The sequence below is a fragment of the Lissotriton helveticus genome, chromosome 5_1, assembly GCF_964261635.1.
Source record: "Lissotriton helveticus chromosome 5_1, aLisHel1.1, whole genome shotgun sequence".
In the NCBI taxonomy this organism is placed as follows: Eukaryota; Metazoa; Chordata; class Amphibia; order Caudata; family Salamandridae; genus Lissotriton; species Lissotriton helveticus.
This window is the reverse complement of record NC_136065.1, coordinates 352,152,156-352,179,922: the sequence shown is the minus strand read 5'-3', so window position 1 is coordinate 352,179,922 and position 27,767 is coordinate 352,152,156. Positions and strand designations below refer to the sequence as shown.

At 43.2% G+C, this 27,767-nt stretch overlaps 1 protein-coding gene across 2 annotated transcripts in view; it reads left to right on the top strand.

Annotated features, from left to right (window-relative positions):
- MMEL1 (membrane metalloendopeptidase like 1) overlaps positions 1 to 20,317 on the top strand; it is a 963,690-nt gene extending 943,373 nt beyond the window's left edge. Inside the window, exons 21-23 of one of the 2 annotated variants that reach the window (XM_078640928.1) lie at positions 16,965 to 17,060; positions 17,529 to 17,605; positions 19,599 to 20,317. In XM_078640928.1, the coding sequence (XP_078497054.1) occupies positions 16,965 to 17,060; positions 17,529 to 17,605; positions 19,599 to 19,698 (273 nt within the window). In that variant the 3' untranslated portion in view covers positions 19,699 to 20,317. The remainder of the gene's footprint in view (positions 1 to 16,964; positions 17,061 to 17,528; positions 17,606 to 19,598) is intronic. The other variant, XM_078640929.1, reaches the window with a different exon arrangement.
- Positions 20,318 to 27,767: the final 7,450 nt, after the last annotated feature.

The following is a 27,767-nucleotide window of genomic DNA, read 5'->3' as shown; positions in this document are numbered from 1 at the left end:
ATGAAGACGGTGACTTCCTATTGGAGGCTGTTGCAGCTTATTTTGCATACACAGTTATGTCATAGACCTTTTTCATGTTTGATATGCTGAGTACTAGCATTTCATTGACAATTCATTGACTTATTTGTCAAGTTTTTATTATTTAGCTTGCCTATTGGCTTAAGACTCGATAAAGTACTTGGCTGTTTTATTTTTCTTTAGCATTAAATTTTCCTAGTTTTTAATGCTTTACCTTGCGGACCGTCCACATATAAACTTGCAATCTGCTCTCATGAGATGGCACTTCTATTATCTTAACAAACAGAGGAAAGTCTTACACATGCAAGAACTGTTCTGAGCACTCTGGAGGCACAAAATTGTGCGTAATTATAGGTAACCAATAGAAAACGTGGAATTTTTCAAAGTTTCATGAATGGTTTATTCATCCGAACAGTTCAAAATTCATATTCATGAACACATATTTCCTCATATGTAGGTTCCATATCAATAAAGAGATATATCCATGTCAATAGGTAACATATAATCCATAGGTAAAATGGAAACCCCAATGCATTTCGTGCTACACTAGCACTTCTTCAGGGGGATATAATTCTGAAAGAAGAAGGAAAGGAAAAACCTTGTAGATGGTCGCTGGTCAGGAAACATAGAAATATATCACAATCGACTTAAGGGAATGTGGAAACCAATTCAAAACCAAAAGTGACGATGGCCGGTTTAAAGAGACATGATGGTGCAGAAAAGCATGTGAAAACGTGTGCATACGTCTAATGTCCCCAAAAAATTATTTTTGAAGCAATGTGGAGTCAATTAAGAAACGCACCCAGTGTAGGGGAAGAATAGAGAGTACGTCATGCAAACACCAAGAAAATTATAAGTCCACAAGTATCATATACAAGACCCGGTGAATAATGTAATCAAAAGTGACGTGAAAACCGCAAGTAAAAAGCACAATAAAGTTTCAGCACTTACCCATCACCAAAGAAAGATAGCGTGTACCGAGAACCACGACTGTAGCTCCGGATCATAACCCGGAAGACGCGGAGTCTGCGCACAAGGCCCCATAAGAGGAAGAACATAGAAAATAAAAAACGGACTAAAGGACGTGATAGCCTCACAAAGTAAACAAAGACGCGTGAATACAAAGCAAAGGACACCAGACTAGTCTAAAGAAATACGAGGAAAACATAAGAGAAAATATAGGATGGCACAAAAAAGTGAAACAATTAAAGTAGAAGAAAAAGAGGAAACGTGAAAATTATTAAAATACACCATAGTAATACGAAACAAAACATTAAAAAGTAAACATCATTAAGCAGAAAGCATAAACTTAATAACAAATATAGGTTCAATCACTGGTGTAGTATAGGACACAGTGTCAAGAGAGATCATATATCAAATGATTATAGGGGAACACTTCTCAAAATATCATTCAGTTCAAAGATGACAACTGAGTTCAATTCTATCGTTAAGCCCCTTAGGCTGGAGGGATTGTAAATAGTAAATCCAGTGTAACTCGCGCTGTAGTAAATATTTACTATTGTCTCTGTAAGCAACTTTCTGAACATTCTCCAAAATTAAATAGCGAATTTGGCTGGGGTTGTGTGATTGAGATACAAAATGTGCTCCAATACAAGACTTGATGTTTTTAGTGCGGATACTACTGCGATGTTCATTGAGTCTAGTTTTCATTTTCCGTTCTGTTTTACCCACGTACGGGAGGCCACATGGGCATTTGATCATGTAGATTACGTTTGTGGAGTCACAGGTTGCATTCACCCGGAGGTGAATTGGAGTACCTTTCGTTGGATGACATAACACATTTCCAGGTATAATACTGTTACAATGACCACAATTGTGGCATGGAAAGGTGCCTTTGAAAGTTGTCACACTTTGCACAATTGGTTGTTTTAAAAGGGATTGTAGATTTTTGGAGCGTTGGTAGGCAAAAATAGGTGGTTTCTCAAATATATTGTTGAAGTCTTTCTCCAAAGTTAGCATGGGCCAGTGTTTACGAATTACATCCTTGATTTTTTTAGATTGAGTAGAAAATTTGGAAACAAAAACGGAGCGATTCTCTTCCGCAAGATTGACATTTTTTGGTTGTAACAGTTCATTTCTCTCCAACACCATCGCTCTTTCTTCTGCATTTCTAGTTAGTTGAACGGGATATCCCCGTTGGTGGAATTTAGAAATGATTTTATCACTGTCTTGTGAGTACAGTTCTTCTGTAGAGGATATTCTTTTAGCTCGTAATAGTTGGGAATAAGGTAAATGACGCTTCAGACTTGGTTGGTGAAAACTACGATAGTGTAAATAGTTATTCCGATCAGTTTCTTTGGTGTAAATAGATGTGACAAACTGATTGTCAATCAACTTTATGGAGACATCAAGGAAAGATATTTCAGTTCTACTGTATGTGTGAGTAAATTGTAGTCGGTCATTGATACCATTCAAGGAGGCTATGGCAGTATTCAACTGTGTCTCAGTGCCCTTCCAAGTCAGGAATATATCATCGATGTAACGATGGTATGAACACAAGAATGGTTCCCAATCTTTGTCTTTTAGAATGTGTTGTTTTTCAAAGTCGTACATAAACAGATTAGCATATGCTGGAGCAGCGCAGTTGCCCATGGCCACTCCAGACAATTGTAAATAGTAGTGGTTATTGGGGGATTTGAAGTAACTATGATGTAGGCTGAATTGCATAAGTTCAAGGATGAAGATCTGTAGTTGAATCGGTTTCTTAGTTTGCAAAAGAGCACTCTCTAGTGCTTCAAGGCCCAGATTGTGAGGGATGGACGTATATAAAGAGCTGACATCAATGGTGGTCAGAATGATAGGTTGGTCAATGGGAATATCAATTTCATGAAGTTTTTTCAAAAAGTCAGTCGTATCTCGAATGTATGTTGACATGGTTTTTACACTTGGTTGAAGGTGTTTATCAATGTAAAGCCCAACGGGTTCATGAATAGAATCGCACGTACTGACAATTGGCCGAAATGGTGGTGTTGTCGGGTGTTTGTGAACTTTAGGCAGTGTTAAGTTAGCATGGGCTCATTACCGGTTTAAACGCCATTTTTCCTTTTTTGCAACTTCTGCACACGACACTTAGTTGTTGCTTTAGCTTTCAACCTAGTAGTTCATCGTGGTTTACATGAGAATAATATGTTCTTGCTCTACTATCTGCTTTGCTTGTTAAACTATATCTGTACAGCGAGTGCTGAAGTTTCAAGAACAACACGATACAGAATTGTTATGAGGTCTGATCTCCACGACTTCATACTCATAACATAAGTGCAACTTCTGCCAATTCTGGGCATGAGGCGGGTTTTATATTGCTTTGCCGAACACACATACACAACAGTTGATGCGGTTCACATGAAGAGAGAGCTGGTGTATGCTGATGTGATTCCTTCAAATCTAAGACACTAAAGTATGGGCACGCCCTAAACCAACACAAAGAGACCTTCTTAGCAAATAATATAATATGTGTATTAGGGAGGGTGAGATATAAGCAGCCGCGGGCCGTGGAGGGAGTTACGGTGGGGCAGGGAGGCGGGGAGGGGGAGGGGCAGGGTGGAGCCCTCTCCACCCTGCCCCTCCCCCTCCCCGCCTCCCTGCCCCACCGTAACTCCCTCCACGGCCCGCGGCTGCTTATAAGTGTTGCTAACTCTTATTCATTTACAGCATGTTAACATACTGTCACCATTCGCTTTTTATGTACTAGTAACTATGCTGGTAATTTTGCTACTGATAATATGTGTACTTGTATTATCTAAGATACTACGCCTGAGAAGACGGCATTAGTAAATAAACATTTCAAATACACATGTGTTCTTCTTAACTCCATGTTCTGGTTTCTAAGAAATATATAACGACCGACTGTTCATGAGTTCCACGTATCCTGAGGTACTATAAGTTCATATTCTGGATTGTCTAAACATTGAGAGTTTGTTATATCCAATGTGACACTGTACCTAGCTTGCTAAGGGGTTTTGATTACTAAGGTGAGTTTTGGGACACCCTAATTCGCCGAGGTTCCAATCCTCTGTCCACAGTTCTGTGTGAGAACAGAAACCCTGCGACAGGGGCACCCCTGAGCCTTGCTGGAGCTTCATCACACTTGCGATACAACTCCAGCAATGCGCCACCTTTACGGCACAGATACGTCACGCATCTGTGCTGTTTTTGCCCCATGATGCGCCGCATTGTAAATGCAGCACACCATAGGTGACGGAACAGCGGCACAGAATGACTAACACATCCCTGGTGATGCGCCAGTCATCATAAATCTATCCCTATGCTTCTTATCTTGTTAGAGATGAACCGCCATATGTATCATCAAAGTTTTTTGCATTTCCTAAATAGCGAACTTTAAGGAATAAATAGCGATTCTTTACCATTCCTAGTTTGCGATGACCTATTTGCTAATTACAAATTACCCATTCATTTCCATGCAGCAGGAGGCCCATAGGAATGAAGGTGCAATTTGCGATTAGCAATTACCTCATCGCAAATTCCGAATTTTTCCGAGGGTGCAGGGGTGACTCAAGAACACCCTGCTGCACCCCCGAAAAAGAAATTTGGGGGCATATGGCGCACATAAATTTTGAAAACATTCCTTTACCTCAAAAACGATTTTCTTTTTTTTTATATATTCATACTTTGAGTTTCAAAACAGTCTCAGAAACACACCAATTTGTCTTCAGCAGAGCAAAAGGTATGCACTCCAGAGTCTGCAGCTATCAAAAGCACAGAAATGCTGTAATTCCTCACACATATCTCTCATGTCACACCAATCAAAACTCTTCCCTCACTTTTTTTCAAAGCAAAACCCTGCCCCCTCTCTGCTTTTTCTGCATAGCAACCACCTCTTGCAAGACCTCTGGTGTTTCCAAGTTCACACAACAATGTTGCAATTGAACTCTGAACTCTCAGTGCACCTGCATATCCAGAGCATTCTTTCATTTAATGATTTTTTCTTCGCCACTCAAAATACATCTTTCAACGAACTCATCCATGCACACTAACTTTCTGTTTTCAGCAATCAAAATCCACCAATCACTCTTACTGCTTCATTAACACAGAAACTCCTCAGTTTTTTTCATTTTACACTCTCATTTTTTCAACTGCCATTTCATTGCCACACTTCATCTGATTGCAGGAGAACCTTCTCTCGCCATGTTTTCTGTCTGGATTGTTGGACATAGTTATATCTATTGGGCTCAAAGGTACGCTGAAAACAGGAATTTACCTAACCTCAATTTACAAGATGTGGAAATTAAGTGGTTTGGCCACAGAGGATTAAAATGTCACCAATTGATACCATTGGTGAAAACCTTTATGCATTTGCCAAAACCTGACCTGTTAATTGTGCACTGTGGAGGTAATGATTTGGGCACTTTGACTGGGGTAGGTCTGGAAATGCTTTTAAAGGACACCTTTGAGCAATTGATGGCACTTTTTCCTCAGACTGCCTTGGTATATTCAAATATATGCCAAAGACAAAAATGGAGGTGGTCGAACCAATTTTGTCCACAAATTGAGAAATCGAGGAAGCATGTAAACAAATCTGTTTCAGCTTACATGAGAGACCATGGAATGGGCTCCCTGTACAACAATAACTTGCGTTACTACATGCAAGATATCTACAGAGGAGATGGAGTTCACTTCTCAGATGAGGGCAACAGAATTTTCACTCTGAATTTAAGACTGTGCATTGGTACCTACTTATAAGTACCTAAATGTACTTCTCAGAGCTACCCTACATCTGATCACTCACAATTATTATTTTACTCTAACTTTTTTCACTAATTTTCAAGAAAGTACGCTCCCCAGAACGCTTCCCGGTTCGCGAACCGGGCGCACTCCACGCAAAAAAACTAAAAAAACTGTATATTTTTTTTTTGCCCTGCGAGACCCTTTCAAAGCCTCCACATCAAACCTAGGGGGTCAGGGACGATCTACTATGCCCCCTTATGGTCATTTGCCCCTTCGCTTTGGCCTCCTCTTGTCTCTCGATCCTACCGAGAGACAAGATGGCGGCCGCTACGGACTGTTTGGAATGTTTACAGACGCCGAAGAACCAATCAGCTTCGCAAACCTCCGTAACGCGAAAAGTACACGAAGCGGAGCGCTGTTACAGATATATATCTTTTTTTGAACGTTAATTTCTCAAAATCCACTGGAGCACATATATTGAGACCTAGCAAAGGCACATCGGGCTACCAGTCCCTAATATTTTACCAAGTTTCGTGCAAATCCATTCAGCCGTTCGATTATTATTATTATTATTTTTTTTTGCCCCGCGGGGCCCTTTTAAAACCTCCACATCAAACCTAGGGGGTCAGCGAGGATCTACTATGCCCCCTTATGGTCATTTGCCCCTTCGCTTTGGCCTCCTCTTCTCTCTCGATCCTACCGAGAGACAAGATGGCGGCCGCTACGGACTGTTTGGAATGTTTACAGACGCCGGAGAACCAATCAGCTTCGCTTCACAAAGCTCCGTTGCGCGAAAAGTACGCGTACTGGAGCGCTGCCCGGTCCGCTGTTACAGATATATATCTTTTTTTAAACGTTAATTTCTCAAAATCCACTGTAGCACATATATTGAGACCTACAAAAGGCACATCGGGCTACCAGTCCCTACAATTTTGCCAAGTTTCGTGCAAATCCATTCAGCCGTTCGGGCTAAAAGTGAGGCCAACCGCCCTATGGAAAACTCAATGTTAAAAACACGTTTTGGGACCCCCCTTTTTTCTCGGCCCCCCCTTGACGAACCCCCCCCAAATTTTCAAGGGCTGCTCAGAAACAAAATGTGCCATTTTCCTGAAAATTTCAGCCAATTCTGTCCACAAACGCCAAAGTTATTAGACATAGAATTTTCAAAAATCCCATAGAGAAAAAATCCTAACTATATATACCTACTGGCGACCGCCAGTAGGTAATATATATATATATATATATATGTTTTATTTAATTTTATTATTTTTTTACTAAGCACACAGTGGTGATCACCACTGTGTAATCAAAGTTAAGTCAAAGTTTCCATAGAAACAGCTTATTTTGTTTTGACAATATCTTTGGTGCTGTTTGACAAATCTTTATGAAACTTTCCCAAAAACAGTTCATCCACATCAGGTCGTTCCAGGAAAATTGTGGGGTTTATCCATCAAATGAGGGCTGAGGAAAAGAGGGTATCCTAAAACAGGTTTTTTTAATCCAATTCCCCTTAGGATTTTGGAAAGATATACAAAAAAACGGCTGATCAGAATTACACCAAGTTCGGCAGAATACTAGATCTTTACTCAGATAACATGTTTTTTTGTGCTTTGGTAATAATCTGTTCAACCCTTTTTTGATAAAGTCATGTTCAAAATATAGTGCTATCTGGACAGTCATTCCAGCAGGACTACTGCTGTACTCCTGTGGTAGCAAACATTTAAAAAATGCAGAGAACTGATTGGTTGAGAGGGCTTTTCTCCCATCAGCCATCACAGGCCCATATCACCAGTACCAGTTCTGAACAATCCTATTGGCTGGCTGCAAGATCAACAGAAATGTTGCAGCAGCTATTTCAGGACTCAGGGACTCAGTCACCATGCCCCAGAATGTAAAAAAAATAAGACAGAATGGGGCAGGGAAGGAGGAGCTTGACCCCTGGTCCTTCTGTTGGGACCCAGAAAGACCCCCACTGAACCCAAAATGTTAAAAGAAATCCATAACACTGGTACAGTGATATTCCTTTGGGACCAAGCAAGGCCCCTGTGTGGTCCCGATGGACTCCCACGAGGTCCAATAGAAGTACCATGTGTACTGTGGGTCATGTGAGCATTAAAAAGTGAAGCTTGCACTGTCAATCAGTACCTTGGAGTGCCACATGTGCAGAAGTACCACAGGGCCATGAAAAAAAATGTACAAATTGAAAATGTGGAATTGGTGTCCACGGAAGCTTGTGCAACCATTGGTGGTTGGCCAGCAACGGAGCACTGGCTGCCCATTGGTGGCTGGGCACAGAGCCTGGCCACAGGCCATGCATGGCTGGGTTTAGCCACTCGCTGGGGTTTGGCTGTAGGGCCTGGCCATAGGCCAGGCTCTGTGCTCAATTCCCTACTGTGCATGGTCAAAAGCAAAGCTCAGTATGGGACTTAGGTGAATATGACCATAAATAATAAAACATATCTATAGTGACGACCGCCTGGCTATTCAAATGAAAAGAAATTGCTGATTTTGTTAGGGGTACCGTGGTTCTGAAATTATTTTTAAAAATGCAGTTCGTAACGGGTAAGGTCCAAGACCAGGCTGCAGGCCAGGTCCTTTGGCAAACCCATGCAGTCTCCGGCCAAAGGCCATGTGCAGCAAGGACTGGACAATCCCAGATGGTTGGGTGCAGGGCCTGGATGCAGGCTTGACTATTAGTTTTATGAATGGTACCTTGACCATCAGGATGACAGAAATCTTTACCTCCTCCATTGTGATAGACTACTATCCTTCAAACGTAGAGATGCTGAAGACTTTTACCTCTGCCATCCTCATGGACTACCGTCTGTTCAAATTCTTTTATTTTTTGGTTTTGTAAAAGCAGAAAAAACGAATAACCTCCTCGCCCTGGAAGTTTTATTTCAGAGTGTGGAGGTCATTATTTGTATTGTCTTTCTCTCTCCTCCTGGCTTTTCCTGGACAGAAAATAATAGAAATTAAATCATCCACCCTAAAGGGAGCGTGTGATCTAATGTTCTTCCACTATCAGTCCCTACTCTGCTCTGCTGTCAGAGGTTGATCAAGCTTACAGAGTCTCAAACAATAGAATACTTAAGGTCTAATCATCTCTAAATTAGGCAGGTGAACTGAGGGATTGGCAGGCAGGGTATTGTGCCACATTTGGAACGGAGTACCTTGTCCGTCAAACTCTAAATTGGGCTCTTAGTTTTCAACTATGTTTTTTGTTGAAGTCTCTAGTGTTTTTATGATGCACTATTTTCATAACCCCTGCTGTGCACAGGTTTTAATATTATAGTGCATCGTAAAAAAAGAACAATTTTTGGGGTGAGTATTTGAGTGTTTTATTCATTAGAATTTTTCTGGTGATTTTATGTTTTTAAAAAAAAGTTTGGGGCAAACTGCCCTAATAAGAACCTTTGCGTTGCACTAATAATCCCTGTTATATCTCACAGAATCAATCAATCAATCAATCGATAAGGATTTTGTATAGCACTGCTACTCACCCGTGAGGGACTCACGGCGCTAAGGGGGAAGGGTGGGGCTGATCCATCTGGGTGTGGAGATCCAGTTGAAGAGCCAGGTCTTGAGGGGTCAATGACTTGGATTGCCTGAGGTGAAGGGGCAGGGAGTTCCAGTTCTTGGTGGTGAGGTAGGAGAAGGATCTCCCTCCGGTTCTGGTCTTGTGGATCCAGGGATCAAGGCCAGAGCAAGTTGGGCAGAGCAGAGTTGTGCGGCAGGTGTGTGGAATGCGATGCAGTGGTTCAGATATTCTGGTGCTGCTTAGTGGAGAGCTTTGTAGGCATGTATGAGGAGCTTAAAGGTGATTCTCTTTTTGATTGGGAGCTAGTGGAGTTGTTGGAGGTGTTGTGTTATGTGGCTGCAGTGGGGGATGCTGAGGATCAGTCTGGCTGTGGCGTTTTGGACATTCTGAAGTTTCCTGAGCTGATTCTGGGTGACACCGGCATACAGTACGTTGCCGTAGTCAAGTCTGCCGGAGATGTGTGCATGGGTGACGTCTTTCTGGATTCTGTCAGGATCCATCTGAATGTCTTTTGAATCAGGCGGAGTGTGAGGAAGCAGGATGAGGTTACTGCGTTGATTTGTAGGTTCATTGTGAGCGAGACGTCCAGTATGATGCCGAGGTTGTGTGCATGATCCATACGGATGTGAGGGGTTCCTAGTGCGGCAGGCTACCAGGAGCCATCCCAGTCTGAGGGGGTGGGGATAGGTCCCAGGATGAGTACTTCGGTCTTGTCTGAGTTGAGCTTGAGGCAGCTGTCTTTCCTCCATGTGGCCTTCATCTGCTGTGAAAGTTGATTCTGGTGGTTGTGGGCTCGTTGGTGAGGGAGAGGAACAGCTGGGTGTCATTGACATAGGAGACGATGTTGAATCCGTGGGTTCTGACGATGGCTACAAGGGCGGCCATGTAGATGGTTGTTAGACTTGGCTTTTTCAGCAGGTTTACCCCTAGACATTTTGCTTTTTGCTATGGATTGGTGTTTCCATTATTAGCATGTTTGATTTACTGGTAAGTCCCTAGTAGCGTGCACTGAGAGTGCCAGGGCCTGTAAATCAAATGCTATTAGTGGGCATGCAGTACTGATTGTGCCACCCACAGAAGTAGCCCTGTAAAGATAACTCAGACCTTCCACTGCAGTGTCTGCATGCAGTTTTTATAGCCATCTCGACTTGGCAAGTGTCCCCACTTGCCAGGCCCTAACATTCCCTTTACTTACATCTGAGGTAGGCCCAAGGTCCCCCTCTGGGCAGGGTGCAGTGTATGTGAAAGGTAGGGCATGTTCTGGTGTGTGTGACATGTCCTGATAGTGAAATGCTGTGTATTTCGCTTTTCACTATTGAAAGGCTATCTGTCCCTTAGGATAGAATGGGAGGTACTTTGTAACCTCTCACAAGTAGAACTCCCCATTAGAATGAGATAGAGAAATAGAGTTTAGTTTGCCTGAAATCAGAATGTATGTTTTGGTAAAGATGATTTTTATGTTGTGTGTTTGGAAATCCCACTTTTAGAAAGTGGGTATTTTCTTGCTTTGCTATCCCGTGTGCCTCTGCTGGGTTGTGCAATTGACTGTCTGGCTTTGGAGTGGCAGGGACTGGGGTGTGTATTCACTGTAGTCAGCCACTGGGGGGGGGGGGGTCAAGTTGTGTCCTGCCTTTCCTGAATGTGTCAAGGCTGGGCTGATTTGACCTGACTGCATTCAGAGTAGTGGGAGGAGTTTCACTAGCACCCAAATATGCCTGGTCTGTATTTAGAGTGGTGAGTGGAGATTTCCCTTGCACCTGAATAGGCCCTGTCTCTCTTGCACAATGCTGTCTCCATCTCCTGCCAGGAAGCTGGACCAGAGAGGACAGAACTGGTTTGGGCTGAGCACAGACCCTCTCTGCCCAAAAGAACAAAGAGAAACTGAGTATAAATATTGGGGCCCAGACCCCAGAACTTTAGATTACTGCTGAACTAAAAACCAGCCAGGAAGAAGAGCTGGAAACGCTGTCAGGAGGATCTGCCACTTTGCTGCATGCTCTGCTGTGTTGGCCTGCTGCTTTCTGCTTCTGTCTTGGGCAGAATAAGGACTGGATTGTACTTTCATCTCCCTGCTGTTAGAGTTTTCTCCAAAGGCTTGCAGTAGAGCTTGCCTTCTGTTGGAAGTCTCGGGGAGATGAAAGACTTCAAGGAACTTGCTTGGATCAAGAAACCAACCAATAAGAAGAGCTAGAAGAACTGCCAGGAAGAGTACTGCCCTTTGCTGTGTTGTTGCTTTGCTGGGTTGGCCTGTAGTTGCTGCATCTGCCTTGGGCAGTGACAGTACTCAACCAAACTTTCTTTACGTGTTGCTGAGTATCTCCAAGAGGTTGAAATAGAGCTTGCCTCCTGTTCATGAAGTCCCAGGGACAGCATAGACTTCACCTACCTCTGGGTACCACCTCTGGAACCGCGGTTTCTGTTGCCAAAGAGGGAGAAAGCAGCGGACATTGTCACCAACCCTGATGCCGACTCCGCGTCCTGAAGGCACCACAGAGAGCACCGCCGGAATTCGCATCTCAACCCTGGTCTCACCGACGAAGACGACTGCTGCTGATCCCGAGCCGCTGCTCGCACCCGACCTGTGGGCACCACACTCAGCACCGCTTTGCTTCCCTCTGCCGCCCTGGTCTCTCCGACGATGTCGCTCCCTAACTGCACTTTGGTTTGGTGGCACCGCTCGTAATTTACATGATGCACCGCCCTGTCCCACACCGCAGTCTGATCCGACTGATGCCAGCTCCTATCAACTGGCACTGTCGCTTTCACCATGACCTGTCAGCACCGCCACAAGCACTGCCTCACTCTACACCACAGCCCTGGTCTCACCGACACGGATGGATGACCATCACTGAGTCGTTGCCTACACCACGACTTGAGGGCACATCACACCGCACCGCTACGCTTCACACCGCAACCGCAAAAGTCACCATGACCGGCACGCATCGACGTGGTCGGCTGGCATCAAAGGTACTGTTTACGGGTCTGCAGACACTATCTCCGGTCCACACTGACGTGGTCGGCCGAAACTGTTGGATTCTGTTGTTCAGTAGCACCGTACGGAGCAACTGACTTCAAAGTACTGCATTTTTACGTCATACTTGCAAAGTGCCTATTTTTGATTACTATATGTTGGTCTTTTATTTTTTTGGTCTTGTGTGCACAGATAGATATTAGTTATTTTTCTAAAACTGGTTATGATGTTTATTTGTAGTGTTTTCACTGTATTACTGTTGGTTCTGCCCTTGAGAGTATGATCACGTTTTCCGACATGGTTTCTCATGTTGGTCTGTCTGACACGGAAACCATGTCAGAAAGTGTGTTTGGGGGCCCACAATAGGGCCTCTTTTGGTGCACGACCTCTGGTTGGAGGCCGAGGGGCACCTATGGTGCCCCCCTGTTGATCCCTTCATCTTGTGGCAGGTACCTTGAGGTGACTGCCACGTGGTGCAGGGATGAACAGCACTTCCCATTTCACTATGGGAGCATGCATTATGGCCAGTTTACGCTGCACTGCATGCTCCCATAGGGAAATATAGAAATGCGAACAAACAGTTTTCAGTCGAATCCTAATGAGGCGGTCGGGACCGCTGACCGGGTGTCGGTCGTTCCCATGACCAAGTCAGTGTCGGTATTAAGTGATTTTGCCCAACATCATAATAACTCCCTGAGTATTGTTGAGGAGTTGATAGTCATTGAGGTATTCGGTGAGGTGTCTGTTGATGATTTTCTCTAAGACCTTAGCCCGGAATGGTCTATAGTTATAGAGCATTAAAGGGTCAGCAGAGGGTTTCTTCAACAAGGGTAGAACAGTGTGTTTCCAAGCATTCGGGAAAGTCATGGGAGAGGGGGAGAAATTCACAATGGGTGTGAGCATGGCGCTGATGGGTTGCAGTCCTCTGGAGTAGGTGTGGTGGGGGCAGGGATCCATTGGGATGAATGAACTTCAAGGTGCTAGTGGATTCTTCTGGGGTGATGATGATGAGCGGTTGATGTACAACATGTGTTGCCAATCAATTGCTTCACGTTGTTCAGTAATTTAATTATTATGAAGTTTCACTCAATGGTACCCTTGTAAGGAAAGATATGAGAAAAACATTCTAATCTTGCGTTGTATGTATGGTTCATCTCCACAGGTGACAACTCAGAGGTTTTGTCAGATTCCTGGCATGCATATGTCAAACCTGGCATGCAGTGACTGTTCTGAGCCTGAAGTGGCGATCAATAGCATATGTCTGTGGTAAATGCGAAGCTTAAACTTGGGCCTGTGAGGATGACCATAGGTTTACAATATTAGTGCATGAGCATTTGAGCTGTATATGTTAACTTTGAAACAAAAGCTGTTGAGAACACTTGAGGAAAAAGACAAACTGGCTTTGTGGTTGAAAGACTGCTGTTATTTGAGGCTAATTAGAGTGTATAATCTCGGGGTGAGATTAGGCTTGCTCAGTTTGTGCTCGCTGGAGACAGGGTCCATTTTTTTTTGTATTAGGGCTCTTGGCAACCTTGATACACCCTTGTGTGGGAGTCATGATGGTGACCATTATATATTGACTGACCGTGCACAATGGACTGCAAAATCTATGCCTGAAAGACTGCTTTTATTTGGGGATAAATACAGAGTACACTCAGGGGGAGATTGGGTTTCCACGGTGTGCACTTTCACAGTTTGCACTCACTAGGGGCTTCATTTATGAGGCTGTGCGTCTCTTTTACGCCGCCGGTGCGTCACATTTTGTGACGCACCAGTGGCGTACAAAATGCGCCTTGTTGCGCCATATTTACAAAGTGACGCATCTAGGTAGATGCGTCACTTTGTAAACCCCTGCGCCACATTATACCTGCGCGAGGTATAATGTATGCAAGGGGGGAGTTTTGATGCAAGAAAGGGTCATAGAAGTGACGCAGTGAAATCTATAAGATTTCACTGTGCCACTTCTAGGACACAAATGCGTCGATTTCTTACGCCTGCCTCACAGCAGGCATAAGACTGACGCAGGCCCTTTCACATGGGGCTTGCCCCATGTGAAAGGACACATTGCTGGAGTTGCGTCACTTTTGTGACACACTCCAGCAATGCGTCATTTTTGCACCATACAGATACGTCAGAAATACTGACGTATCTGTAACTCCTTGCGCCATGATGCGTCATACTGTAAATATGACGCATCATTGGTCTCGCAAGGAGGGCGCAGTGAAAAGCGACGCATCGCTGTTTTCACGCAGCGATGCGTCACTTTTCATAAATGAGGCCCAAGGAGAGGGTAGCGTGGTGGAAGAGTCCATTTTCCAAATCTACATTACTTCTCTTGGCAACCTTGGTATGCCCTTATGAAGAGACATGATGGAGCTTGCACAATGTACTGCAACTCACAGAATACTGTAAAACACCTCTAGTTGTATGATCTTGAAGTTATCAAATAAATTAGGAGCTAAACAAGCATTTGCAATGCAATAGGTCTCACCTTTGGGACAATATAAGGATTTAGTAATGCAGCGTATTGTGCGGCCCCATAGCTTTCAGGGTGCTGAGTCGCTGATGAGCAAGCAGTGTCCTGGGATTTTGAGCAAATCTCTTCAAATACAAGCAGCAATCTCGGAGGGGTGGTGGGGGCTGGGTGAAGGGGTAGGGTGACACAGCAAAGGGCAAGCAGGAAACAAGACGCAATGGTGAAAATGAAAATGGTGAGGGGTGGTCAGGGACAGCACGCATTGTAACTGGATCAGCATTTGTGCTTATAAATGACTTCATTTGGCAATATTTAAAAAACAGCAATGAATGGCATCAAACATGCTGTGTAGGACATGCAGTCAGAGCTGCCGACACAGGAGTTCGAGTCTTGGTGTCGCCTTAACATCCTGTGATTTTGGTCAAATCACTTCAAATACAAGAAGCGATCTCAAAGTGGTGATGGGGGCGGGGTGAAGGGGTAGGGAGAGACAGCAAAGGGAAGCAGGAAACAGGACACAATGGTGAAAATGAAAATGGTGAGGGGGTGGTCAGGGACAGCACGCAATGTGACCGGATCAGAATTTGTGCTTATAAATTACTCCATCTGGCAACATTTAACAAACAGCAATGAAACGGCATCAAACATGCTGCAAAGTGATTGCAGCCAGAGATGCCAACCCGGGAATTTGAGTCTCTGCGTAGGCTCAAAATCCTGTGTCGATCTTGGAGGGACGGTGAGGGCGGATGAAGGGAGAGGCGGCACAGGGCAAGCAGGCTGCCTTGAGCAGGAAAGAAGACACAATGGTGAAAATGAAAGTGGGCACATCGTTAAAATGTGCATGGCCTTCAAAGTAAAATGATAATTAAACCAGCAATGCAAATGCCAATTTAAAGATGAAGCACAGCGTCTGCGAAGTGGGCGCTGTACTGATACACAAGTTGAGGCAAATATGAAAAAAACAGTGTGCACAACGGAACCTATATAAAAAAATGTCGTAAGGCCATGTGTAACGGGGCAGTCTCCTGGGAGGGTTTGAAACACAAAAAGGCTGGACTAATTAAGCATGCTGACCAACCAAAAGAATGCATTTATGAAGGGCACGAACAGGAACAAATGGAAAACATGGGAGGAGCTTCAAGCCACAGTCTAGATTACAGCATGCCTCGCAGAGCAAAGCATGCGCTGCCTAGGCCTGACCTAAAAGTGGAATATCATACATGAAGATATTCATGAGGGGCCACAGACTACTAGGAAGGGAATACCCAATTATGCAATCTTAGACTGGTTGGTACTCGTTTACCAAAACGTTTTACTAAATGTTCTCAATGGGTGAACTGCTTGTGCCCAAGGGCTGAAATGCTGCATAGGAGGATCAGATTCCAAACTAGAATAACCACACATATTGGCACAAAATGATACAACTCCACTTCATTAAGGGGGAATAAATGGGAGTGGAAGTTAATCCTATTTGTATTAATGTAACTGTGCTGTGGGCAGTGGTACTGGAACCATTTTCAAAGTGGGAGTGCTGACCATCAATGTCAATTGACTTGAGTCCCTCTGTTCTACTTTCCGTTCCAGGAATGTATTCACCAAAAGTGTTATAGGTGCAGTGGCACCAGTGCCGATGGGAGTGAGGATCAATCTCCACTCCAGTTGTGACAGTGTTTCATTAACAAAGCACGGCAAATGGGGCCCATGTTCCTTGCTTCCATGTGGGCCATAGCATACTTGCCATGACATTGTGTCACGCCGCTTATATACATTTTGAGATATTTATTCTTTACTTTGTAGAGCAAGTACGTGTCTATATTTGCATATGTATTAGAAAACCTCTTGAATACGTTCACTGTTACATCAACAAGAGTGTTGCTTATTAAATACCCAGCATTTTTAGTCTGAGAAAGGAACAGTAGACACATCTCTCAAAATAATTATATGAGAGGCTATACTAATTAGCAGCACTTTGTCACTGAAAGTTTGTACTTCAGTCCACAGTAAATACTCTAAAGCTTTTTCTTAATTCTCCATCTGAACAACATCAAGTATGTTATGTTATATGGTGATTTATAACGCGCACGACTACTCTTGAGTATCCTGGCGCGATATAAGTATATTGAAGGTGCTGCATCACCCGGTGCACCCCTACTTCCAGCGCTTCTGGTTGTGGGGCAGGGACAGAATAGATAATGGCTTAGAGTGGAAAAACATGTCAAGCATAACTGTTTCCTCAAACTTGTTTCTTTTTTTAGGCCTACCTGAAATGGGTGGAACGTGAGGGGAAGGAGCCCAAGCTGCCTGGACTTAATCTTACACACAAGCAGCTCTTCTTCCTCAACTTTGCTCAGGTAGAAAATGTTTTGTCATGCCTAATGAGTTGTTCTTATAAGATTTATCATTTTGAAAAACAGTAATGTACCTACGCAGTAAAAACACAGCATCTTACTATTTTCAGTCACATGTATAGTGTTTGTTGGGGAAATGGTAAAACCTCAAAGTTCCTGAATGGTCAAAATAGATATTTTTGTCGTTCAAATTGTGGATGATTGTGTTATTTGTCTTTTCTCTTATGGTAGAATCCTAGATTGTGTCTCCCATGGAAGAAGGTTGGTGAGGCTAGTTCCATAGCATGGAGCTAACATTGCTCCATCACTAGGTGATGCAGTGGTCAATTACAACATCTGTGATGACAAGTGGTATACTGTCCCACGCCCTGCTCTTCTGCCCTTTCCTTTATATGCCATATAACTTATGAAGTGTAGTAGGAAATGGAATGAGCTAAATCTAAATTAACATTATTTAATTTTCCTTTCTAGGTTTGGTGTGGTTCCTATAGACCAGAATACGCCAGTCAGTCCATCAAAACAGATGTCCACAGTCCTTTGAAATACAGGTAAATAGCAAGACATTGATAAATATGTGTGCTAGCTTAATACAATGCCTTCTTAGGATTCAAAACTGATTCCTGGATCTATAAGTAATAATGAGGGTGCAGAATTGGTTTCAGATTATATCTATAGCACTGAATCACAGAGATATTCTTGGGGATTTCAGAGTGCTGGACTTTCCTAATGACTAGTAGTAAGCCATGCTTCCATTCTGGTGCTCTCTGTCTACATCTGTGTTTTCTACCCTTTGTGCATTTTCCAGCCATGGAATTCGGAAGCCATTTTACAGAAAGTGCCCCAGGGGTGCAAGAGTTGTGCGCCCTTGCGGCACTTGGGTATTACAGAAAGGACTGCAGATGCTTGTACGGCACCTTCTGTGATGTGACAGCACTGGTTGATATGTATCACCAATGCTATTTGGAGAGGGCGTTCCCTCATTTGCGTGGGGGTGTGGCGCCATACACATGAGGGAATCCCTTTGTATGTGCTCCAGGGACGTATTACAGATGAGGGTGCAGAGGCTAAGGTGGCCGCACTGTCAGTGTGCCTCCTTAGGACAACCATCTCATGGGGTGAAAGACACCCTGACAATTGTCTGCAGGCAGGTGCAGTCACTCACTGCACCTGCCTGCAGGTGAATCTCTTATTCCTCTTCAAAATGCAGGGGCATATCATCAAGCCCCGGATATAAAATTATTGCTGCTTTAGTGTCTGTTTTTGGACGGAAAGCAGCAATAATTTTAACGCTTTATCAGCAAGGTCACGCTATCGCGTGAATCCTTTCATTATCGACCTTTCCCCCAACGCCCATCCTTGCATCTCTAATGAGATGCAAAGTGGGCGTTCCTGCCCTGACATAACTGGAGAAATGTCGCTAAGCGACATTTCTCCAATTATTAATGGGCACGCTAACCTGCAGAGTGACAAGCAAAGTAGCGATAACCTCTGTTATAGCTACTTTCCTTACGCCTGCTTCAAAACTGACTTAGCCATGATATCCTATGTAAGGTGGATATCATGGCTAAGTATGCCTTGCTCTATCAGCAAGCTTTCGCCAAACCTTGTGCGATTATCGCTGTATTTCCAGCGATAATCGCACAATTGGCAGCTTGTGCTCTGAATTTTATCGCTTTGGAGATCAGCATTGCTGATAGCACGCTATCTCCGCGATAAAATTCAGAGTTGGCAAGTGATAATTATCCTTGTGTTAAGATCGCTGAGCGATAATTATCGCATGGCCTTGATGATATGCCCCGCACTTGGGCTGACTCCTGCACAGAGAAACATAGAGAGACTATTAAGCAGCCACTCCGTATTTCACTAAATACGCTGCCCTAGGGCAGCATGAGTTCACGGCTGCCCTGAGGGCAGCGCATTCGTCATAATAGGGTGCACTTTCATTGTTTGCGCCCTGCGCTCCAGCTTAAAGGCGCAAAGAAGAAAAGTCAGCTAGTAACAAAGGATTAAAGAAATAACACTTTTTAGAATCAGGACATACCATAGGTTCATCTCATGTTTTTCTTCCTGTCTGCTTTATAACGTTAGAGTGGACATAGCCTCCAAATGCATGCTTGATTTGGAGTTCAATTTAGATACATACAAATGTACCTTATATGAAACTATACAAATTTGTCCTGGATCTAGCCATTCTGGGCCTGTGCTTTACAACCCTGGCTTATGACTGGGAAATACATTTTAAAGTTGTTCTGTCCCCACCAATCCAGTTGGAAACAAATCAATTTACTCACAACCCTTCTTTCTATTTGAATGTGTCCACGAATTAACTCCTCACCTACCCATTCCAAATTCCTCCCTCGCCCACTACTCCTAAGGGTTTCCAGTTGTGAGGTAGCAGCTTGTCGCTGTGTTTATTTAATTTAGAATCTGAAAGGTTGCTTCAAAGTCCCTCTACCACCTGGCCTTTCCTATAGCACATCTTTGGTCGCAAAAAGATCCTTGCTAACACTTCATGAATGTATTTCTGTCTTTCTGTTGCAGGGTCATGGGCTCCTTACAGAACTTTGAGGCCTTCTCTGAAGCATTCCACTGCAAGAAGGGCACAGAGATGCACCCAGTAGAGACATGTCGGGTCTGGTAGCCCAAGGAGAGCCCATACATTGCACTTGGACTCCACAGCCCGAAGCTGTCGGCTAGCCTGGCGATGGATACCGAACAGTATACGAGCCAACAGCGTGCCTGATGTTTCCCCATTCAGTCACAGCCAAGGTTTATCGTGCAGCTAGTCGAGCTTAACACTTTAAAAAAGGTTCTGCGAAAATATATGCAAAGTGTTTCGTATGTTGGACGGTGGTCTCTCTGCTGAGGGATATGCTTTATGGGATAAATGACTGTTTTAATGGGGGAAATGACTGTTTTTAATGGCTTATACTGACTGTTATTTAAATACACACACACTGCTGTCAGGGGTTTCCAAGACTACTTATGGAAAGGTGGAATTATTTTTAAGAAAAGAGTGTTAACCCTCCATTGGCATGTCTGTTGTCCGTCCGCCCCCTTGCTAAGTTTTACTAAGTCTTGTTGACTGCGTTTTCATTACTGAAAAATATGTGCAAACATGTGTCTTTGTTCTGTTTGGAGTGGTTTATTTTTGATGTCGAAGATAAAGTCGGTGAATTTCTGTGCTTTTCAAGTACTTTTCAATGTTCACTCCGTGGTCCTTCTCCCCCTCCCTTATAAATAAAAAAAAGAAATATACAGCTGCCTCTGAGTGGTTTGTGGTGGACAAAGTTTTCTTTGGTGAGTTTTCACTGTACTGCATGTTTTAACATAAAGACATGTTGTGACACCATGATCCAGCTAATCGTCATAACCCATATCAAAAATACAATACAAAGCATCAATTTACTGTGTACCACATTTCCAGGCTGCCACATGAGGTAACGTTTTGAAGATTGCAATTAAACAATCAAAGTATCCACCAACTCGCAAGATAGGCACATTTTGTTTGTTTAATAAGGTTATTCGATGATCATACAAATAAATGTTACAAATTAAAATATTTTAAATCAATTGTCTCTCTCATGAATACTTTCCAGTAATTTATAAATCTTCTTGATGCATTTCAAGAGTAAAACAGTACCTTCATCAGGAGAATGCCTTAGATCATGTTGAAAATGTATAATAAAAGATAATCAAATCATAAATAACATAGAAGGTTAATATGCCTTTGGATCAGATTCCATAGCCCATCATTAATATCTCTGATTCAACCCATCAACACACTAAGGGCCTTATTTATGAGGCCCTACCAGCACGTTTGAGCCGCCGGTACATCACTTTTTAGACGTTGCAGTGGTGCAATATGCCACAGCCTATTTATAAGGCCACATAAAGCCCCTTTATGTAGCTTTTCATGGACTTATAAAAGCAGAATACTGCGTGAAAGGGGCGTTCCATGGGTGTTTGCTGTGGGTGTCCCAGCGCAACACCCATGGATCCTGACACATTCCCAGATTTACGAGAAATCGTAAACCTGGGAATACGTCAGAACCTAATGCCATGGGGTGGCATTAGGGAGGCGTAATGAGGAGAAATGTTTTTATTTCCCCTCGTACTTTCCTTTTTCTATGGGTGCTGCATTCTGCAGCACCCACAGAAAAAGGAAATTGCCTTTTGTGATTCATTTTGTGCAGTAAGGTAGCCCTTCCGGCACAAAATCAATCACCCCCACGCTGGCACCCTTGCACATATGCTGGGGAAAAGGACAGGAATGGACCGTATCATATAGATACCGCACATTCCTGCCCTTTTGTTGTGACCTAGGGCAGTGCAGCAAGATCCTTGTGGTGCTGCCCTCCATCAAAACCTCATAAATGAGGCCCCAAGCGCAGATTTACTAAGAATTCAAGCAACGCAGTGCAGCACGGCAAGTATCTGTGATGCATTGTGTGCATGGAAAGAGCTGAAGAGCACCATATCTACTAAGACAGTGATACTCAAAGTACCTCCCGGGCGCCGCTTGCTGCCCTCTTGACCTTCACATGTGGCCCCCCTGGTTAACAATAGCGTGATCTGCTGTTCACTTGCTGAGTGCTAATATTCAGAAAAAAGGCTAAAAGTGCAACCATTTATTTGCAGGTTAAATGAAGTAAATACTGTGGTGTCTTGCACCACTTAACTTTAGTTAACCTGCAAATAAATGCCTGTCCATTTTATAAACATTTTATTAGACCTCCTAACACAATTATACTCACTGCACATAACAAACCCAGGGACATTTTTAGGATTGTAAATTACCTTAGCAGTGATGGTAGAATCTCATCCAGTCAGGCCCCCACTCAAGAGTTGTGCAACACCTTGAACAATTTCTTTGTGGAAATCTCTAGATGACATTTCCAGTAACTTATCTACTATGAACCATTTCACATCCATATGCCCTAACACACTATCGGAGCTTATGTCCCGTGACAAGTAGGGCTCCCCCAAGGACTGTTGCCCTCCCACTGTCCCAAGGGATACCTTTTCGGCCCTACCACACAGTATCCTCCCTTTTCTCAATGAATCCCTCAGCAAGGGCGAAGTACCTAGTGTCTTCAAAAACGCCACGTTAGTTCCTCTTTTAAAGAAACCAGGGGCAGATCCCTCGAACTCTTCCAACTACCGCCCTATTTCCCTCCTCCCCTTTCTGGCAAAAATTTTGGAGGCCCACGTGGCTAGGTGCCTTTCTAATTTCAACGAAAAGTCAGACTACCTTGAGCCTAATCAAGCCGGTATTCGGTCAGCTCTCTCGAAGGAGTCAGTGATCTTGGCAGTTATGGACACACTGAGAGAGAACGCTGACATGGGGGTCCCTCAGGCACTTGTGCTACTGGACCTGTCAGCGGCGTTCAACGCGGTCGACCATAACATTCTGTTGCACTGTGTCAAACAAGCAGGCATCCTTGGCCCTGCCTCTATGTGGATAAAGTCCAATCTCATAGGCAGAACCCAAGCAGTACGCCTTGGTGCTTTCACTGTCCCCAATCCGACCACTTCTTGTGGGGTCCCGCAGGGTTAGTCCCTCTCTCCATTGTTGTTCAATCTTTATATCAGGCCATTGATCCATTCACTTAAAGCCAGGAGAATAACCGTCTTTAATTATACTGATGACCTCCAGCTTGTCTACCCCCTGGTCTCCCCCAATGCCACTGCTGAATTTCAATCCACGATGCTTCACATCCAGCGTTGGATGGATCTTAATCAGCTGAAACTCAACCCGGGAAAGACGGAATTGGTGCTACCTGGTAAAAGCTCGGCATGCTGGGGACCTCACTTCTGGCCGAGCGAATTAGGCTCTCCCCCCACCCCTTTACTCTCAGTGAAAAGCTTAGGGGTGATCATCGACACTGAGCTCTCACTCGGAGGTCACGTGGGTACTTTGGTCTCTAACAGTCTCTTCCAATTACGTCAAATTAGGAAGATTGCCCATCTGCTGTCCCACTCAGCCCTTGTCCAGGTAGGGATAGCGTTGGAGCTCTCACGCCTTGACTTCTCTAACTCCCTTTATACTGGTTTACCTCAGGTTCTGCTCAACCGCCTACACATGGTTCAGAATCAGGCGGCGTGACTTATTCACAAACAGCCGAGATGGCAATCGGCTCGGCCCCTGTTGTTAAAACTACATTGGTTGCCTATAGCGCAACGTGCTGCTTTTAAAACGGGCTGCTTAGTCTTCAAAGCGTGGTACTGTAACACCCCAAAATGTCTTAGCAACTTGATCACTAAGCATGACCCTAGGCGCAATCTTCAATCAGCCCATCTTCATTTACTCACCACTTCGACCATCAAATTGAAAAGGCAGGGAGGCTGCAGGTTCTCTTACCTTGCATCCAGGCTCTGGAATTCTCTTCCGTTCACACCCAGGAGCTGCGACAACCTACTGTGTTTCAGAAAGACCTTGAAAACATGGCTGTTAGGGCAATCTCGTTAATCTGGTCTCCCGCAATAACATTACATACGATCAGCGCCATGAAACCTTTGGTGACCATGTGCTCTACAAGTTTCTATTAACATAACATAACATAACAATTCCTGACCCACCGAGGACCACCTACCACCACAGTGTGGCCCTCAGTCACACCACAGATCATACATTGTTGCCCTTGGGCAAACATTTACGACTACCCACGTACTAAGGTAAGGCACTCTTCCCTCTCTCCCTGTGCTTGTGCACTTAAGGCTGCCTAGAACCAACACAGGCACTCTTGCATTATGGTGGAAGGGTTTCTTCATTATGGGCAGGATTGTTTTTTGTGCGGGAAGGGATACCTTGTTGCACAAAACCAATCCTTAGAGGCATATTCCTCTTTCTGTGTGTGCTGCAGAATGAAGCACACATAGATAGAGGAAGTAACAAGGAGAAATAAATATATTAATCCTCCTTACTCATCACTGGTGAGGCATAGCATTTTAACACATTTTCAGGTGATGCAACCCTCACATGAAGTCATAGCAAATCTGCCCCAACATTCCTGAGTGCCATTGTCGCCATCAGTTGGACAGTAGGCATGCGGTATTCTATTGTGTTAAATCTACCAGTCTTAGTTTTCCTTAGGTGTATGGTCTATCATATTAGAACACAAATCTGATCATTGTGAATGGGTCAAATGGGCTGTCCAAAGCTCAGCAATATACTGGGTTCATTTGACGTAAATGTGCATTAAACCATAATTTTTGCTTTTTTTTTTAACTACATGGTAAATCAAACAAAGCCTTTAAAAATAGTTTTTTTTAGCAAATTTCACGGTCTAACTGTACGTTTACTCCAAATTTTTGGAACTAAATTCATGTTTGTATTTATATTTGGAAAACACAACACATGTTTGTGAACAACGCTCTTAAAATATAATGGTTTCTAACACTGTCAGTGCCCACCACTCATCTCTGTCACATTGTTTCCATATGCAGAAAATCTACTTAGTTGATAATGTTTTCACTGACATAAGTGAAATTTGCATTGTAAAATTACACAAATACAATTTCACAATTTCTGATATAAACATTTCAATATTAAACTCCAGTTATTCCAACTAAATTATAGCTATGATTGGAATTTTGTTTTTGGCTCTGGCCATAAGATACTAAATTCTACCGCACCTCCACCGTGTGTTTGTCAGTCCGATGGACCGCCAAACTCGTAGTCATGCCCTAAGAGAAGATCAAATTCATTCTGTGACCATCAGCACATGGAATGGCCAACAGGAACAGATGTAGCCAGGCAAAAGAATATTCTGCTCATGCTGAATGTGCATAGGCATGTTTCCTGCACATCTCACATTAACTCTAGATGTGTCAGAAAGATTGATAGATTAGCAATGAAAAATGAAACATCTCTATAATGAGGAAAACCTAAATATGCTGTGACCATCATATAAAAAAATTGTTTGACCTACAGATATAGACCATTCTAAATATATATCATAACACTCAGAATTTACTAAAATTATGACACTATTATAATTATACTGGAAATTAATGTATATTTAGAAAAAACAGCATTAAGGTGAATCCTGGAATGATTAATGATGCTCTGACACTATACTGAGAAAATATTGTATTATGGTAGGACTAGAACCTCCCTAGACTCTTTTCACCTAATCAAACAAATAATGTCTCAAAACGTAACTGCATACTGCTGAACACTCGCTCAGCTGTTAAACACAAACTTGAATTACTTGAGCACCCTGATTCACATGGGCTGGGTATTGCCTTCTTAGCTGAAACATGAGCAGATGCTTCCTCTGACCTGGATATAGCCACCATACTGCCTAACGGCTATAACATTTTCAAACTGGACAGGGAAGGGAAGAGAGGTGGGGATATAGAGGTAATTTACAAAAAGACCATGGTCATTTCTCTGGTCCTATCAAGACTAGACTACTGCAATGCCCTGTATTTGGTCATGCAGCAGGGCTCTCCCGAGAAATTGAATTCCTTCTGCCTCGTGGGGTAGCAGACGTTTTATACACTCAACTTGCAAACTCTGGAACCTGCTCCACTGGCAGCTAAGAGGCCAGTAAAACCGGCTGGTATTTTTGAAACAGCTCAAACCATGGCTATTCCCACGCTCCATGTAGATACAAACACTTTCTAAATGCAGATGATCCTCCTTGGTAAAGACGCTATTGCCAATATGCCTTCGGGCATGTGTTGTGCTCTATACAAATAAATATCAAATGGAACAACAGTAAACCTTAAATTATAAGACAATCCATTGAAAAGGTGTCATTTTGGTTATAAAAATATTTAGACCAAGGGCCCAATTTATATGTTGGTGGAAAGGATACTCCATTGCAACAGCGATGGAGTACCCTTTCAAGCAACATAATAATGGTGTTCCTTCCCAATTTAAATTTGGATGGATCTTTGGGGTAACCCAGCAGATCCTACTCTTTCTCTATTGTGGTTACACCCCTCCAATTGCCCAACAGAGTAAGGGCAGTTGGAGGTGGATTTGTATGTCTGCCCACCTAATTTAGATGGGCAAACACAGGTCAGTTTTCACTTCCCGTCATCGCGTACAAAACCCGGGCGGTATGGGGCAAGAAAACCTGGAACATTTTCAAAAACATAATACCGCTTTGGGGGGGTTTCTTTTTTAAAGTAAAAAATAGTGTAACTTTGCTGCATGGCTCTGTCATGTTTGACACAGCTGTATGGCAAAGTTAGAAATTTGGTAGGAACCGCCTTTGAGGCAGTTGCTGCCAATGGTCGAAGTGTTCTTCTGCCCTACAGACTTTTAAAAATGTGGCAGTCCGGACAGAGCAATTTACTCCGCACCCCTAGTGGACGGCAGCCAAACCGGCAAATATAAAATTGGGGACTAAGTCTTGGTTAGAAATTTTTTACTCAAATTATTCTAACACATTAAATTAATGTTACTATTAGTATTGTAATAAAGGTAAGTGTGCATTAGATACCCCAAAAAATGGTAATACAATGGTAGAAATATTACTAACGCTCAAAGGATTCAAAGGCTTTTTTTTACTACAATCTAATTAAGGGAACATTTTATGCAACTAAGTGGACAATTGCAAAGAATTAATTTACACTTGTACCAAGAAGATAACAGAGGACAAGTAACAGTAAACTGGCAGCTGATATTACTTAACTCCTCGAGTGTTGCGTTTTCTGCATACGGTAGTGCCAAATATTTACTCCTAGACATGCACATACCTTATAAAAACATTAAAACTGTGCTTTCTGTGCTATTTGTGACTTGTGTCAATTACATATATGTACGTTATTGGAATATACGGTGTATGTCTTTTTAAGATATCTATTTATCTATCTAGCTAGCTATTTATTACACAATGGCGGTCGCTGCTCTGTAGTTATAGTTAGGTCAGAGTTTCCATAGGAACAGCGTTGATTGTTTTGCCTTTAGACATAACTTAACAAAAAACTTTTTTTTTTAAAGTTCATCCTCTTCAGTTCTTTCCTGCTAAGTTTTGGGGTGATCAGTCAATCGGGGATGAGACAATGGGAATTTTCAAACACATTTTCCCCATGCAATTTCCAATAAGGATTTTAGTCCACATTTTATAAAAGACAGTTGAAAGAAAATACACCTGCATTTGGCAGAATGTTAGATCTATACAAACAAAACATGCGTTTTGTTACTTAAATCCATTTGGCAGTTTCTGAAAAACTAAGGTTCAAAATATAGTGACATCTAGAAGGTTGGTGTGGACTGAACTATATGATTGGCTAGCTGCAACACCAACAGAAATGCTGCATACACCATAACAGGACAGGGAGATTTGGTCACTGTGTCCTGAAAGTAATAAAAATATAAGGTATGCAGGGGCAGGGTGAAGGTACCCTGACTCCCATGCCCTTGTGGGGGATCCCAGTGGGGCACAAATGTAGGTTTCTTTTGTGCTGTTGGCCAGCAATACTCCCACAGGACCAAGTGAGGCCTCCCTTGATGTACCATAGGATCCAGTTTGGAGCGTTGCGTGGTCTAGTGGCAGTATAGCGGGACTGTGAAATTGGAAAATGTGGGGCGTGGATCCTTGGGGGGGTATGGCTGCCCATGGGGAGTTGGTCAATAATTCTTCCAAGGTAAGGATAAGACAACTTCTAAGGCTGAATTATTATAGACTCATTTATATTTTATATCTGTACGATGCCCTTTTGTACAGAACCTCATAATCTTGGTTGTAT